At 32.4% G+C, this 17322-nt stretch overlaps 2 protein-coding genes across 12 annotated transcripts in view; one reads left to right on the top strand and one right to left on the bottom strand.

The window, feature by feature from the left end:
• Positions 1 to 11912, top strand: part of LOC106074325 (uncharacterized) — a 32260-nt gene extending 20348 nt beyond the window's left edge. For all 10 annotated transcript variants that reach the window (XM_056018137.1, XM_056018139.1, XM_056018142.1 and 7 more), the window contains exons 14-20: positions 2447 to 2572; positions 3163 to 3228; positions 4961 to 5140; positions 5228 to 5395; positions 6769 to 6941; positions 7027 to 7265; positions 10164 to 11912. In XM_056018137.1, the coding sequence (XP_055874112.1) occupies positions 2447 to 2572; positions 3163 to 3228; positions 4961 to 5140; positions 5228 to 5395; positions 6769 to 6941; positions 7027 to 7265; positions 10164 to 10323 (1112 nt within the window). In that variant the 3' untranslated portion in view covers positions 10324 to 11912. The remainder of the gene's footprint in view (positions 1 to 2446; positions 2573 to 3162; positions 3229 to 4960; positions 5141 to 5227; positions 5396 to 6768; positions 6942 to 7026; positions 7266 to 10163) is intronic.
• Positions 11066 to 17322, bottom strand: part of LOC106074426 (neuropeptide F receptor-like) — a 58924-nt gene continuing 52667 nt past the window's right edge. For both annotated transcript variants that reach the window (XM_056018151.1, XM_056018150.1), the window contains exon 5: positions 11066 to 16137. In XM_056018151.1, coding sequence (XP_055874126.1) covers positions 15340 to 16137 — 798 coding nt within the window. In that variant the 3' untranslated portion in view covers positions 11066 to 15339. The remainder of the gene's footprint in view (positions 16138 to 17322) is intronic.

The following is a 17322-nucleotide window of genomic DNA, read 5'->3' as shown; positions in this document are numbered from 1 at the left end:
TATATAGGTTTTTCTTCTGTTTACAAAGCTTCTTTAGTCTATTATTAAACCAGCATTTATTTATTTTGTTTCATATGTATTTAGTTGGTATATGATTTTCTATAATGCTTTTAAAATGGTTTTTAATGAAATTCCAGAGGTCATCGACTGGTTGGTTAATGTCTTTTTCTAATAAGAATGTTTGTTGAAAGTTTAATGCAGCTTGGTGTAGTTGTGTTAGGTTACATTTATTCCAGAGTAAGATTTTTCTTTTGGGTTTTGTATTGGCTTACGCTTTTATCTGACTGTGTATTTTTATGATCTCATGGTCTGATAGACCAGGGATAATATCATAATCAACTACTAATCCAGGTCTGTTGGTTAAGAAGAGATCTAATGTGTTGTTAAATCTAGTTGGCTTTTTAATGATTTGATCTAAACTAGGTTGTGTAAAGTTTTATGAAAAGCTCATTTATGTCCTTAAGGTTTTGGTGTTTATCTATGGTTAGTGTTTTCCAATTTATATCAGGTAGGTTGAAATCACCCATAATCCAAAAAACTGCATTTTTATTTGTCTCTTTAAGTGTAGTAAACTGATTACATAGTTCCTGCATGTATTCTAAACTAGAATTTGGTGGTCTGTAAATACTGCCTATTATTAGGGATGTTGAGGTGGTATTAATTTTACAAAATGTTGATTGTTGATATTTTTTGAGTTAGGTAAGGTAATTTCTTCTGCTATAAGAGTGTTTTTTTTTATTGCTAAAAGAACTCTTCCATAATTATCAGCCCTATCTTTTCTAAAAATTTCATAATTACTATTGAAAATTTCTGCATTATAAATTTCAGGGTGTAGCCAAGTTTCTGTTCCTGCAATTATGTCTGGTTTCTCACATTCTAATAAAATTTCTAAGTCTGCTGTTTTGTTCCTAATGCTTTGAAAATTTATTACTAAGGTTTTTAGGTATTTTGGTATTGCTTCTTTAGTAGGTTTGTTTAGTAAGGCTATTGTATTAATTTTAGTAGATTTAGGTTTAACAGGAGTGGATCTGGCTAGTGGTTGGTCAGTTTGGTTTGGGATGGTGTTTAGGATGTTGTATGAGTTAGAAGTGTCCGCATCAAAGGAATCAAACAGTCCTGATGTAAACTGAGGTAACCCACACGGTACACAGTGCCATGATGCATCTTTGTTGCCTAAGGCATAATACACAGGTGTATTCATATGAAGACATGATGCATTGCATGGTACCATTCATCGCAGGTGTCACATTGAATGGCTTTCTGTTTCATGGTGCATACTTTTTTGCAGATGTTGCATCTATCTTTAGATCTAGGCCCTGGATTTGATTCTACAACTCCTGCTATTAATATTAACAGTGATAGGTATTTATTTCTGCTGTGTCTGATTGAGAACTTCCATTTGTGATGGGTAATCTTCTTTAATGTTATGGATGTGTATGTTAGATTATTTTTGAAGTTGCATTGATCTAAAGTGTGATGATTGATTATGACTGTTGTTTCCTTTTTAAGTTTAGTGTTGACTGAGGTAGATCTAGTTCTGTGTTCAGCTAGTGTGTATTTAGTAATTATTAGGATAAATAGCCAGAGCAATTTCATGATGACTTGTTGATTTTAGTTTTTAAAGGTTAAGTCTAAAGTGAAAACTAATTTACAATGACTATAAAATCAAATCAAATGGATTATTCAAAATATAGACCTAGACTAGATCTAGATCTAATTCTAGTCTAGATCTTTGTTTATGTCTATAAAATTCAATATATTTACGTGTATAACTAACTATATAGACTATTACTATTAGTTATTATTAGTAGATGATTAGTAGATCTAACCCTAACTATATAGACTATTACTATTAGTTATTATTAGTAGATGATTAGTAGATCTAAAGCCTTAATTAAAGTCTAAGTATAAGATGAAATTAATGAAAATATTTTAACAAGTGTTGAAAATAGCTGTCACAATTTTATTTGGAGAGCTTTGACCAATGATTATAAACCGTTGACTTATGACCAACCCCAATAGATTATATAGTATTGTATATTGATCTTTCTTAATTGTTTCTGTGAGTGATAGTAAGCTCTATCAGTTTCCCCTAATTCCACCTCGACCATACTTTATGTTTATGCAAATCAATTTATCTTTATCTAGAAGTGTCTGCTGTATTTTTCCACACACACTTTATGTGATCTAATAATACTGACTATTGTGCCCTTACTGTGTGCTGTTAAGCATGACATTATGCACACACCTGTGGCAATAGCCTTCCATTGCTTTATTTTCTCCTCTTTGAGGTTTTAAAATGTTAGAGGGAATGGGACTAAATGTATTGTTCACAAACTTGGATTTAGAGGAATTTTTGGTAGAAATATTCTTGTTCAAATTAATGCATTTTTTTGTGTGTTAATCTCTCTCTTATTTATTAATTTCTTTTTTTTTTTTCGTACAGAAAAGTTTACATCAGTTAGCTATGGGAAAGTTAAATTTTTTATTACACAAGGGGACATAACAAAGGAAGCGCAATGTGAAGCTATAGTTAACAGCATTAAAGATAATATGGATCTTTCCAAATCTGGTAATAATTTTATTTAAATTTTGTGGCATAAGTAAATGGGAATGAATAATCTCTTTTAACTATCATAACTTTATTTTATCATATTATTGACTGCAGTTTTTTGTATTTACAGTGCTTAGTTTTATGTTTTTATCAATGATAAAACAAGCTTTAATGCAATGATGTTTAAATATTTTCATATATATGTATGTGTGTATATATATATATTTATTTATTTATTTTAAGATAGGACATACAATTGCATGGCAAATACCCTTATGGAATAAAAAAAAAATCAAAACTCTTACAATAGAGCTGTGTGATTCAAATAAAAAAAAACTAGTGTGATAGTTTTAAAAATTCAGAATTTCAAAAATTGTAGTACTCCTCCAAGTTCCGTAATGTTATGCTTGTAACAATATTAACATTTGGAAATGTATTTGTGAAATTGTTAACTGTTTAAAAAACATATAATTGTACAATTTTATTAAATAAATTGGCAACACACATTTATCGATAGAACTCACCACTTTTGTTGCTTTTTTTCCACACATACTATCACAATATAATATACATTCTTCATTTAATAATCTTTCTTATTTTTCTTTTAGGCAAAGTGTGCCAGGCTCTTTTAGAAGCTTGTGGGAGATACTTACAGGAGGAATGTTCAAGAAAAAGTCAGTATTAGCTAGTCTGTCTGTCTTTATTGTCTTCATAGTTAAGCTTTTTTAAATGATTTGTTTTACAAATTTTAGAATGAAATTTAGAATTATATCTTTTAAAATAATACAAAATGCAAGCATGCCAAACTAGTTCTTGTAGGAAAGCCACTGTCATCCAAATTGAAGATTTAGATATATATATATTAATGAATATATATGGCATTCATTTATATGACTGTCCACCAAATTATGATACTTTTGTAGCAGGCAAAGTCATTTTCTGCTGGGGTCTATTTAGATTTTCATTTTGATAGCTATTGTTTCAAATGCAAATCAATGTACCAAGGTCTTTCTTACAAATTTCCATCTATTTTAGAGGCCGGTAAAAGGTCAACTTGTATTTTTAAATAGTCAACTTTTATGTGTAGGATTGGGGTTTCCTTAGGCTTTTAGAATAATCCCTGCATTTTCAGTAAGTTTTTAGGCATGTTTGTTGAAGTGAAAAAGATATATAAGACTAGAATATCCTTGGGACAAAGTGGGGTTAGCCAATGGTCCTATCTCCGCAGTTCTCAGAGCTCTCCCAAAAAATGTATGTGCAATAAGAAAGTTACACGTGAACCCTAACCTTGAAGATGGAGATAATTTTGCCAAACTCTTGTTCAAAGACATCCAAAAGTGTTGGTAGCTTTGTCCAAACTATTTATTAAATTTTATTAGTCACAGTTTTTTAGTTGTATCAGAGTAATGAGCAACAGTGATGACATTTAGTCTTATAGGCTGAATGAATCTGAGCAACCCTATTTTCTCTTAAAAATTGCTTTTCTGCACCCTGGAAGCTTTGTATCTATGTAGTATGTATATCCATGCAGCCAATAATGGTTAATGGAATCATTTTGATCTTAATTATTCCTCAACTCCTGTTTAGCAAAGGTATGAGCTGCCTAAACATTGCCATCTGAATTAATTTGCTTGAGATCTCAACTAATAGTTTTTGTATCAGTTGCTATTGGCTTAAAGACTAAGACTTAGACTGCTTTATTGATCCTTATGGAAATTTGTTGTAATTACAAGGACTCTTTTCTCATATAAAGACAACACAACTGAAACATAAGCATAAATACAACAGACACAACATAAAAAGTTCATTCAGCGGTCCTTTTCATGTTTCCTGATCAACGTTTGGCGTTGATATTGTCTGACCGAGTGAGGTACGAATGAGTTTTTGTATCGCTCTGTTCTTGTTTTGATTGACAGCAGTCGCCTTGTTTTGATTGACAGCAGTTGCCCACTTCGCAGCACCTTGACGTAGTTCTGATGGAGGGGGTGGCCCTTGTCTTCCAAGATTTTTTCGATTTTTCTTAGACACTTTTGTTCAAAAAGTTCCTTTAAATGTGATAATGTTGTGAGTGTAATTTTTGATGCTCTTTTTATGATGGTTTCTAGATAGTGCAACAGTTTAGATGAAGTGTTGCCTTGCCAACAAGTTATTCAGTATGTTATCAGATTTTGTATAGTCATGCGGTAAAAATATATCTGTTTTGGTAGTTCTTTACATGCTTCAATGCTAGGACATCAACACAAGCTCCCATGAGAATAAGTTTGAATTATAAGGTAGCAAACATGTGAATTGTAATGCTATATTTGAAAAATTAAAATTGTGCTTTGTAAACTCATCGTTAAGACCTACTTGTTCAATATATTAAGAAAATATGAATGATTCTAAAAATGTATAATTTATTAATAGAGTCTTTAATGGCTGTGGATGGATTAGTGGTGACAGATGCACCCAATTTAATCTGCAAGAAAATCATTCACATCAGTCAGGATAAGTTCACCAGAGACTGGGCAACTGGTATCACAAAAGTTCTAAATGAGGCTGACAGTCATGGAATAAAGTCTCTAGCTCTTCCAGCTCTTGGAACAGGTATTTAAAAGATTAATATTATTCAAAAATAAAATTCTTAGCAGATTTCTTTTTTCTTTTCTAATCTTTTCCTTGTTGTTTTTTTAGGATTTCGACACGCCAATATAAAAGACATTAAAAAGACCATGTTAGAATGTATACGAAAATTCAGTGAAGGAAGACCTCGCTCACTATGTTTAATTAAATTAGTTATTTTTGACAAAATAATATTGGAAGAATTTCTGAAAAATGACCAGGATTTACAATCACGTCAAGGTAGGCCTTTCTCCATTTAATTTTGTTGTAAAAAAGTTTATAGTTGTAAAGGTAGTCCTATAAATGTTTTACATATTATGCATTATTAGTAGTGTTATTGAGTGGTCATAAATATAGTTAATAAGAACAAGTGCTTCAGTTACTGTTTTTTTTTCTGAATATTCAAACATTTTCTTTTTTTTTTTCCTTTATAAAAAAGGGAAGTAACATTGAAAAAACAATTTTAGTTTTAGTCACTGTTTTATGACTAAATTGGAAATCATTTGTCAGATGCAATGATTGTGATGCGCTGATGACCTAGTCTTGTACTTTGTTTTATTCCATCTGGCAGGCGGGTGACTTGTCCGAGCCAGAATAGTTTTTTATGTGTCAAAAGAGCATAGATACTGTGTTTATCAGCTTAATTCAAAACGTTCTGATTTGAGACATGATCCCTCAAGGGGATGCACATTGTGTGTCGCAGGCAGCATAAATAAAAACAACTTAATCTATGCTCATAATGTCTGTATGTTGACCAGTAATTACCTTAAAGAAGAGTGCTCACTATACAGGCATTGTTGACTAGTTTGGTTGCTATGGTCTATTCAACATATTCTCAGACACACTTGAAGAGTTTGGTCATTGCTGCATAAGCTTTTCCAAGTCTTTTTGTTAACTCAATATCTAAATTTAGATTGCTGATAATAGTTGATCCCAGCTTAGGGATGTGATTTTGGATACATATCTCGGGTATTTCTATTACGGTTTGTGCTAGAAGTTCAATTTTGATGAGTCTTATTGTAAGACTGCGTTTCTTGTATATATATATATATTCCATATTCTATCCTCACTATTTCCTACTTTGCCCAGGCATTCTATAGAATGACTAGTCTGGCAAAGTAGAAAATGTCTTATTTAGAAAGATATATTAATAAATTAAATATAAAGGAGTGAAAATAAACACAAATAAATAACAGGATTTCTTAAGACTAAAGGTATCTTTGTAGGCCCATATTTTTGTATCCTATGCTTAGTTCAATTTCAACCTTTAGATATTCAAATAATTCTTTAAATCAACGAATTGAAATTTAAAAAACAGTCATATTCATTAGTGAATATGAAATTGATTGATATGGTAAATTAAATTTTTTTCATGATCATCAGAGGGAGAGGGGAGGAGAGGAGACTTAACTAAAAAAAAAAAAAAACAACTTTTAAAAACATAAAAGATCTGTACAACAACCTTACATAAAGATTATTTTCAAGCTTTTACATTTCATCATTTATTAAAAAGCTCACAAAATTGGTGCTTCTTTTTGTTTATGTTTTTTGTCCTTATTGTATACATAAATATTATGCTTTGAATTGAAAACAATTTCTTTTTATTTGAAAAGATGCTGGATTGACATTGAGAAAACTTTCTGAAGAAGCTGTTTTTAGTGTATATTCTGATTCTTATCAAAACATTGAAGCAGCAAAAAGGGAGATTAAAGAATTGGTTCAAGAGAAGTATATAGATTGGACAGTAGATGATCTAAAATTTCTTCATCTTGTCAGCAAAGAGCATGTAAGTGATGTATATAGTATTATTAAATTTTTTAAAATACATGTTATATGACATAAATTCTGAATGATTTTTTTTATTTATGTAGATTGGTGAGCTGACGACATTTGGACTGCAGAAAAACATACAGGTTTTTGTAAATGAAGGAAAAAAACAATTACAGCTTTATGGTTTCAGTAAATCTGCAATAGATGAAGTAGTATCAAAAGTAAAAAATCTGTTAGAAACAGCCATTGGTACAGCTAAAGTTATGAACATGAAGACTAAACAACCTAGAATTGTGTGGCAATTTAAACGACAAGGAAGCTGGATAGATTTTGAACCATTGTAAGTATAGCTTCACTATAGTGACAGTTTTTGTTTTTGGGTGTTTTTTTTGCCTACCTCTTATCCAAGAATGGGATTCCTATTTTTGATATACAGTCGAATCCCATTAATTGGACTATAGTTTAATTGCACCTGTAACTTATTCAAACTAAATTCTTAGTTTGTAGTCAAGTAGGCCTACAGAAAAAAGTTCTACTACGTAAGCCTAATATGATTTGTTTCTTTTGACCAAAATTTCATTTAAAACCAATGAACATGGTTGGAAATGAAAACAAGAAAAACATAAATTACATTAAAAATTTGTAATAGATCTAGACCAGTGGTTTTCAACAGGGGTGCTGGGAGCCAAATGGGCAGTGGGGGGGGGGGGGGGGGGGGGCACTGGGTTTAAAAGCGGGATGTAGAGATGAAAAAGAGGTGCACTGAAACAAAACAAATAAAACACATTTCTTTAAAATTAATTCTGTTGATGAAATATTACTGTATATGCCCATTCAAAGGGGACACTATTCTGTGAGCATAAGTGGCTAATTAAAGAAGCTAGTTATTTGTTTATATTATGAATGAGTTGTTATTTTATTTGAAGTATCTTTCATAAAAGATAGGGTATTCATTATTATTTTATTATAATCACTGCATAAACATTACAATAAATAATAAGAGTTCACTCTATTGTTTATTTATGTTAGTCAAGTAATTTATACCCACACATTTTTTTTTATGTTATTATGGCAAACTAAGTATAGACACATTTGAGTTAGTTTGCTTTTAATTAAAGAACAGAAACAAAGTTTTGCGTGCGTAAACGTTTATGATTTGATAAACAAAACTAGGTAGTATGCTTTAATTAAATCTGTTTTAACGGGTTTTACAATCCCACGTAACTAAGGACATCGATGCCTATGCAATTCAGTTTACAATCCTTTATGAAAGAAATGACAATTCGCTTCTAGAATGTAAAAAATAAAAAAATTCAGATATAAATGACAATTTTCAAATATCTGATGTTCTAATTGAGTTGCAGGAAGAAAATAGATTTATGAAATAATGTCTTCTTAAAAAAAATGTTAACATAGGAGGCACAACAGAGATATGGCTGCATTTAGATGTTCCTGCAAAATTTCTAAAATGTGGTCGAAAATGAAATTGTTTTTAGCTTTTCCATCAACATATATGGTTAAACTGGATTTAGTGTGCAACAAATTTTATGAGTATGCAAAGAAATAGACTGGATGTAGCCACTATAAAAGACCTTTACCTTACTTTGGATAATTTAAAGCTTGACATTTCTGACTGCAGGAGGCAGAAGGTTCCCATTAGCTTAATTTCATTTTTAGTGAATTCAGCGATAATAATATTAATATAAAAAATAAAATTAAAGTTACAATCAAACCTAAAAATAGTAGGCCTTAATATTTTAAAAAATTTTAAAGGACTATTCAAAGGATTTGAAAGAAAGTCATGACATTGAGATTGTGTTGATTGTGTTTTGAGATAAAAGAAATAATTGTGCAAAATTTCACCTTGATCCGAGATTGGGTGTTGAAGAAATAATGTGTACAAACTTTTTACCAGACAGACAAACAGAGTTGATATAAGCTACGTAAAAATGAAGCCACAAGTTACCATTAGAAAGGAGCATGGTTGTTGACTTCATTGCATTTCTGCTTTTGGTGAAATGAAGTCAATGGTAAACAACGTCTGTCATCACTTGGGAGGAATCCCTCCAGTAAAACATGATTGAGGTTAACATTAGAAAACAAAAAAATTTACTGCCCTTTTGATCTAAGAAAAAAATTTTGAGTTCTTTAGACTAAGCTTTAAAAAGTGATCACTTTTGTCTTTCTTTACATTTAGTGTGTTATGCACATTGTATTGGCCTTGCAACACATACTATATAGACTATATATTGTATCTTTGTTATGGTGTGTGATGTGTGTGAGTTTGGATTAACTGGATAGATTCTGACTTAACCAGTATGACCATTGTAGAGGAGAAGTGTTAAATATAGGTGATGGGCTGATGAAAGTAAGGCTAAAGTCAGAAATAAGAGGCAGAAAGAGATCTGTTTATAGTTGTTTTGAAGTGAGTTGTATTTTGTGTAAGTATCCTTCTGTAGCATCTCAATTTCATTGCTAGAATCCTCCTCTTTAGCTCTGCAGTCAGCATCCAAGACTCACACCAATGTGGCCTTGACCAGGGAGCGCATCAGTCTGATTTTGGTGCCGAGGGCTATGCCTTTGTCTTTCCATATTATTTTAAGTTTTGAAAGTTCTGCTGTGGACTGTGCAATTCAGGCCAGTAGTTAAGGTTTGGTTCCCTCATCTGAGACAATAGCTCCGAAGTATTAGAAACTACTGACACTAGTCAGCTTTTCACCTCCAATACTGATGCCCCTTTTAAAGCCCTGTTGGCTATTGGTCATAATTTTATTTTTCAGCATTTATTTGCATGCCGTATGCTGAGGAAGTCTTGTCTATGCATTTAACCAAGTCAGCTAGTTCTTCTTCTGTCCCTGCTAGGCCATCTATGTCAACCATGAAGTGCGTTAATAATTCTTCATCCTCCAATGCTTACAGTACCATCATACCATTGAATGCATCTTCCATTATCCTTTCAAAGAAGATATTGAAAAGTGTTGATGAAAGTATGCAGCCTTGTCTTACTCCAACTGTGATTTTAAACCTCTCCCCAATATTATTATTGAAGTGCACCGCTCTGGTGGCCTCCTTGTAGAGGTTCTGCTAGGACAAATGTGTACAAATGCTCCTTCTTCTCTAGTGCTTTTAGGACATGGAATGGGTTGCCTGAACCAGCCAGGAAAACCAATGACTTGGCAGAATTTAAGTAAACATGTATCTCATTTTTTTTACTATAAAAAGCTTTATATATTTACAGATTGGATCATCAACTGGAAGTAAATTCTATGAAAGGAATGCACTATTTCGAGTTAACAAATGCTTTAGGAGAAATCTTTTTTGTTGACTTAAAACAAATGAAGCAACATATTAAAGGCCAATCAAATCTTAGTTTTGACATTCGAAAAATAACTGTTTGAATAATTTTCTTTCAAAACTTTTGTTTTATTCTGAAAAAAAAATTGTTGACACAATAATTTATTTTTTTTTGCTAATAAATCATGTGTTTATTTCCACAAAAAACATTTTAACTGGCATGTCATAAAGAAATGCCTCAATCTTTTAATTTAAAAAAAATTGTATTTTACCTGCATACTTTGTAAGAATAAGTAATAAAATGTTGATGTTTGTGTAACAAATAGGAAAGTATTGATCTAAGTAGTGGAGCTATAGACCTTACAGAGCTGAATGTCCTTAGCTAAAATCCTGTTGTCAATAGGCAAGGTTATTAAAGGTTTAAAAACATGCCAACCAGATAATGTTGCTGCCTGACCAGCAATAGTAAAAGCACTTGTTGATTTTGTTGTCACATGTGCTTGTAAACTAGTGACAATGGAAATATTTGGTTGAAAATATTTTTTGTTGAAATATGAAAATTTAATCAAGTATTGTATCAGGGGTCAATAGGATAAATGTTTTCTATTTGTTTTATTTTGATTTTTGCATTTTAAAATACATCCCTACATAGCAATCCAACCTGTTGCTGAAATTAGTTTATTGTAGAGAAAGTTTGTTAGCTAACTACAGTTTTTCATTGAAAAAAATCTACCAAATTTTAACTTATTCACAACCCCAAACAATTCATTTCTTTAGGTCTCTAACTAATCCTAATTTAATGCTTTTTATACTAGAGAGTAAAGAAATGTGGATTTTATTATACAATTATTTTTGTATGACCCATTTACAAATATCATTATCTACTTTCCTAAATACACTTAGACCTGCTTGTAAGTCTGAGTCTTTAAAAAGTTGTATTAATTTCATTAACTTCAAACTTGCTTTTAGAGTATTTTTTATAGACTAAGCTGATAAGAATTTATGTAATACAGACATTTAATTATGACAATACCATGCATTGTATTGTTAATAACTAGTTGTAATTTTTTGATGCTCTTTTGGTTTATTCTGATAAAAATTAATAGGTCACTGATTTACTAACAAGACTTCATTGACAAATGAAATGCATAGGATGTCATTATTTTCTTTTATGAGTGTAACTTCTGTAATCTATAATATAAAAAGAAGATTGTTAGATCTCAAGATCTAAGAGGGATATTGGAAATTAGACTTTCACACTGAAATTAGGTCAGATATTATGAAATAATGTTAACAGAAATGTTAAATATCTGTTTCTTAGTGCAACAACTACTTTTATGAAAGCATGCACATTAAAAAAAAGAAAAAAAAAGAGTGCATTTCTTAAGAACATAGGTATGTTGTTTTGTTTAAAGAAAGATTTGATAGTTTGTTTTAATTCACTCTATTTACTTGACTCCAAAAAGTTAGTTTTTTTTTTACTTCAAACACTGTCCTACAAAGATTCCTCTATTTTCTTCTAATATTTTTTTTTTTGAAAAGATATTTTATGAAACTTATTAGTCTTTATTAAATTTAGCGATTTCAAAGTTTTATTAAATAATGATAAACTTTTTTTTGTGTGTTCTTTTGTGTTATAACATCTGGTAATTGGAATGAAAAGGATGTTAATAAAAAAAAAAAAAAGAAGAAACTATTTCATGCTTTTTGATTAACAAATATTTGTAAGTTATTGATTACAAATATATGTCACCAATAACATGTGCTTTTCAATAATATAATTATGATTAAAACAATCCATATGATTTTTTATTTTGTTGAGTTAATATTGCCATTTTTGCACATTTACACGACCATTAAATACATACACCTGTTTTTATAAAGAGGCTTTCTGGGACTCAATTTGAACACAAGAAGGTAATTTTTTTTAACTTTGTGCTTAAGAGGCTGTGAATTTTATATAACTTCATTGAAAAACCACCTTACATTGTTTTCAATGGTAAAGTTTATTTTTTTTTAATTCAGCATCACAGATGTATTGTTAATTAAAACATAAAGCAATGTCATTAAAATTTTTTTCTAGTAAAACCTGATAAAACATACAGTAACAAAACATAATAGAAATGAAATGTGGTTCTTATACTGATTTTTAACAATATAATTTAGGAATTATCAAAAGAATATTTATAATATTCTTTGTTGTTTTTGTTAATAAAAATACTCATTCATTCTCTCTCACAATTATTGCAATTTCATGGAAAATACAGCACTTGGTTTTGGTCATTGTATTGGTAGCTTTTAGGTTGAAGAATATGAAAAATCAATAAAATTTAGCCATTTACTTTCTATCGCCAGATATTTGCTATGACAATTTTTTAAAAACTAATTTGGAGGAAATCACAATTCATTGTGTTGTGTATTTATGTTTCTTGTTGCTAGGTTACTACACATTGAATGGTTCTCCAGGCTGTCCAATGAGATGCACTAAAGCATGAAGTTATAAATCTTGGATTGTTAACAAAAAAACATAATAGACATGTAAAGTTGATATAACGTTTCCATTGACTCACACAAAAGTGAGATGATTCTTATTTTTAGAAAGTCATAAATGAAGTGTGTTTAGGCGCTCAAGCCGACACCTTTTTTTTAAATGGTAAATGAAATGCATATTTATATTCTCGCATATAATTTAAAAATTAATCCAAAAGTCGCATCTCATGACATTACGCTGTTTTTAAACGAAATGAATGATTTATGTAAACTACTCACAGTGATATTTTATAACTATTTTTCGCTAAAACATATGCATTTTCGATTTATTTCCCTTCAATTACACTCGACTTCGGTTATGCATTGAAATTAGGTGTGGTATGCGTGCTGTTATGTTATGTTTAGATCTGCAAAGACTAGCACGAGAAAATGGTCAAAATGTTGGTTCGAGCTAGGACTGTTAGGAGAAAACATAAAAAAAAGATTTACTTCTGCAGGAGTGAACAACTGTATACGAAGATCATTTTCTTTGTCCAAAGAAATGGAAATTTACACAGAATTACATAGGCTAAAGAAAAATCCTACTGGACTCAATGGAAACAAAAACAGGACTTGATTGCCAAGGATTGCCATGAGTCATTCATCAGCTACAAACAAACGAAAAAGACAACTCAATAGACTTTTAGTTAACCTATCGATTCGATCTTGTTGGGTACAAAGCCGTAAAAGCGCGGGAAAATGGAGAAGGAGAGTTGACCTACTTCAGACTAAAAGGGTGTTGAAAAAATGAATGGAGCCTAATAAGTTTATTATTAAATAGCAGACGGGTGTTTTTGTCACTGCATTGTTGTATAAATTAAAATGAATGACATTTCGAATAAAACTAGCATTTAGCCATGTGAACAACGTAACTGTCATGTTTGAAACTGTCAAGCTTGTGTTAGACACCATCTTGGTTCAAAAATTGACCCTCAAGATCAGTGGTAAATAAAACGGTATTGTCAGGGGTAAGATATATGCGATAATATGTTCATTGTGCCTAATGATTTATAGAGGAAATACAGACTGGAACTCAAAAACACGGTTCCAAGAACACCTTAAGAGACTTTCAAAATCTTGAAACTAAGCCTGTTTCTATTCATTTTTTTTTAAAAGTGGTAGTGATTCTAGATCCAATCCTAATTTTCAGTGGCTTTTTAAAAATAAATATGCATCCTTGTGATGTAGACTTTCGTCGTATGCTCCTCTTTTCCGGGTCATCATCTGTTCTTAGCAAGATACCATTTTTCATCATTGGAAGCTTTTAAGCAATTAGGAATTATTTTTAAAAAATTATAAGTAGAGGAATTAAAACCTAAAAAATGAATGCAGCAAGATAGGCCTACCAGACAGCCTCTATGACAGTATCTGAAAAGCCAGGCGTGAGCTTTACATACATTTTGTGTATGATTTATGTATCACAGCCAATCAGAAGAGCTGACTTCTCGTGGAATGAGATACCTAATAAATAGAACAGCTGGAGGAAACAAAGATGGTTGGTTCCTTACCACCAACACATCTATGTCTCAACACAGAATTACTTGTTTAGTCAATCAACCAGCCTCAAGAGTATGCACCATATTGACTACTTCTGAAAGGACATCTGCATTATCCTTCTTCAGGTTTCACAGCTAGTAACAGACTGTGTGATATTAATACTTTATACCGGTACATTAAAAACTTTAGTTTTAAATTGTAGTAAGTAAAACGTCAACCCAACCTTGTTGTCTAAATTAAGGCTACTTTCAGTCGATAAATGCAATAAATATGTAACTGTGATATATGTATCTAAGTTTACAGAAGCCACAAAAAAAAAGTTTAGAAGAAACACAACAAAGTCCATATCCAACATGTCTGGGAATGAATTACCATAACATCTCGAAATTACAACATAAATAACTCCTTTAAAGGCCTTTACTTTATATCTTTCTTTGTTACACGCAAAGTATTCGTAGTTCTGTGAACTACTGTACTCTTCCTTTATAATGGACTTAAAATATATTCGACTCATTTGATATATTACCACTTCTATTACAGACGTCTTAAATTCCATTTCATATTATAATAAAGCTTTTTTTTTAAAAAGACTTGTCAATGGTATATATAGTAAAGCTAAAACGGAATGACTTAATTGTGTACTAAATATATGACACTTTGATAGTGGCAAGATATATACATATAAAGTGCAAAATAAAAAAAATAAAAAGACGACATTCATGTGACAGAGAACCGTTGAATTAATGTTTTCAAGAAAGTTTAAAATAATCATGTTTGTAGTGACAATAAATAAGTGAATAAAAATTTTATTTAGGCCTGTATATGATTTATACTACAGTAAAAGAGAACAAAACGCTTGTCTGTTAATCATTTTCAACATTATAGCACAGCTGCATTCTTATGCATCAGTCAGTCTGCTCGTCTTTCAATTTCCTCACATGCTCCAGCAGGCTTAGCATATGTATGACTTAATTTATACATGGCTTGCGTAAAATATGCTGTTAATTAGCCGATTAGCATGTCAACTTTAGGAATGTGATACTTTTGGCTTTCTTAGCCCAGAAAGAATTCCGATTTAGTTCTTTGTAAAACTTTCACGGAACATGGGTCTGAAACTGTACAATAAGTGAATCCCTTTTTCCATTTCCTATACCTTCGTCCAAGGCAAGCGACTGACCGTTGCTGACCTTGGTCAGCGTGATAGCTGGCACACCGGCGTGCTGATTGGAGCAACAGCAGAGTCTCAGAAGACGTGTTTTCAGAATGGCAAGACACGGACAGCACAGGATCTTGATAAACTCCGTTCTGAAATTGTCGTTTAGCCATCCGTAGAGCACAGGGTTGAGGCAGCCCGAACAGAGGACCAACATGTGGCAGATCGCGTAGGCTAGTTTGATGTCCACACGTCCAGTGAAGTACTCGCCTCGGAAGTCGATGAGCAGGTTGAAGATGTTTAAGGGTAGCCAGCTGAGGGCGAAGACCAAGGCTATTCCCGCAAGGAGGAGGTTGGTCTTACGCTTGCGACGGCTACGTCTCTCAATTTTCTTCTTCTGAAAAGATGTTGTAGCCGTTGTAGACACGTTCTGGGTGACCATCCGATAGCGGAGCTTGTTGCAGATTCTGAGGTGAGCAACGCTTAGGATGATGAAAGGCAGGACGTACTGAACGACCATCTGGGCCACACTGTAGGCTCTTTTCTCAATCTCCATGCTGACATCCTCCAGGCAGTAGTAGAAGAAGACGTTGGGGACCTCCTGTAGGACTTGTCGCCTTTCCACCACTGAGAACAGCAAGGCTGGACTGGCTATCAGGAAAGAAATGAGCCAGATGGAGATCAGGGCAACAGCTGCTCCTAACTTCTTCATACTATCTTTGGTTGGATACACAATCACCTGGAACATACATTACAATACAAAACTGTTAATAGCAATATAACTATATTATATTATATATAGCCTTATTATTATTATTATTATGTTAGAAAAGAACGAGTAGTCATTCTCTGGCGCTAAAGAGAAACAAAATTCATCGTAGTCCCTTTAACAGTTTCCACTGAGGTAGTCTTTTTTGGTGAGCTAAAAGGTGGTCGACATAACAGAGGCGTCCCAAGGAAACACTTCAAAGACCAGCTTAGGCGTCAACTTTCCTTGGCTGACATAGAAGAGAGCACCTGGTTGCATGCGGCCTCAGAACGAGACAGCTGGAGGTCACCCACGAAGGCCGCGGGATGCACATTTGAGACCAAAAGAAAATCCGCTGTCGAGGACAAACGCAGACGGGAAAAGAAAATCTAAATCGACCGCCTGCGGACAACGGTTATGCTTGCCTTGGTTGTGGCAAAATATGTAGGTCGCAGCTGGGACTGCGCAGCCAAGGGAAATACTGCATTCCTCACTAATCTTCGGACTCGAAGACTAGCCTTATTATTATTATCATATATAACATAATGTTAGAAATATATTGTGTCATAATTACAAACATGAAATATGGTTAAGAACAGTATTTTAATTCTCAAATTTCAAAAATGAATATTAGACATTTTTCAAAACTTCTACATTTTAACCCCACTTTTATAAATATCTGCCGCTTTCATTATCTCTAATTAAAGATTAACGTCTGTGATGAAAAGAGTTGAAACTGAACGAAAAGGGGAAAAAAAGTCGCGATCCAATAGTTTCTTTTAACGGGACCAATGTCAATCATTTCCCTAATCTTTGTTCTATCTCTGATCTCCAAACAGTCTGTTTTTTTAATGCTAATGAGATTTTCTTTTTTTACAACATTGAAAGAAAGACAGACATGTCTGGCTCGCGTTGGCGTTAGAAGTTCGATTCAATTTGATTCTCATTATCCCCCTTCTGAAACCTGGTCTCTGTCAAACTGTTACACTGTAACGAAATAAACTCTTCCTGATACTAAGTTTTCTCACTTCATCGATTAGAACAGCGGTTCTCAACCTTTTAAGTTCGGCGACCCCTTTTTACAATCCCCCACTCTGCCGCGACCCCCCCCCCCCCCCCCACAGCAATAGAAGAGTAGACAATAACAATCCATATTATCAATGGTCTTAGGCGACC

Source organism: Biomphalaria glabrata, chromosome 1 (assembly GCF_947242115.1).
Source record: "Biomphalaria glabrata chromosome 1, xgBioGlab47.1, whole genome shotgun sequence".
Lineage (NCBI taxonomy): Eukaryota > Metazoa > Mollusca > Gastropoda > Planorbidae > Biomphalaria > Biomphalaria glabrata.
The sequence above is the reverse complement of the archived record's forward strand: the minus strand, read 5'-3'. Positions and strand labels throughout refer to the sequence as shown.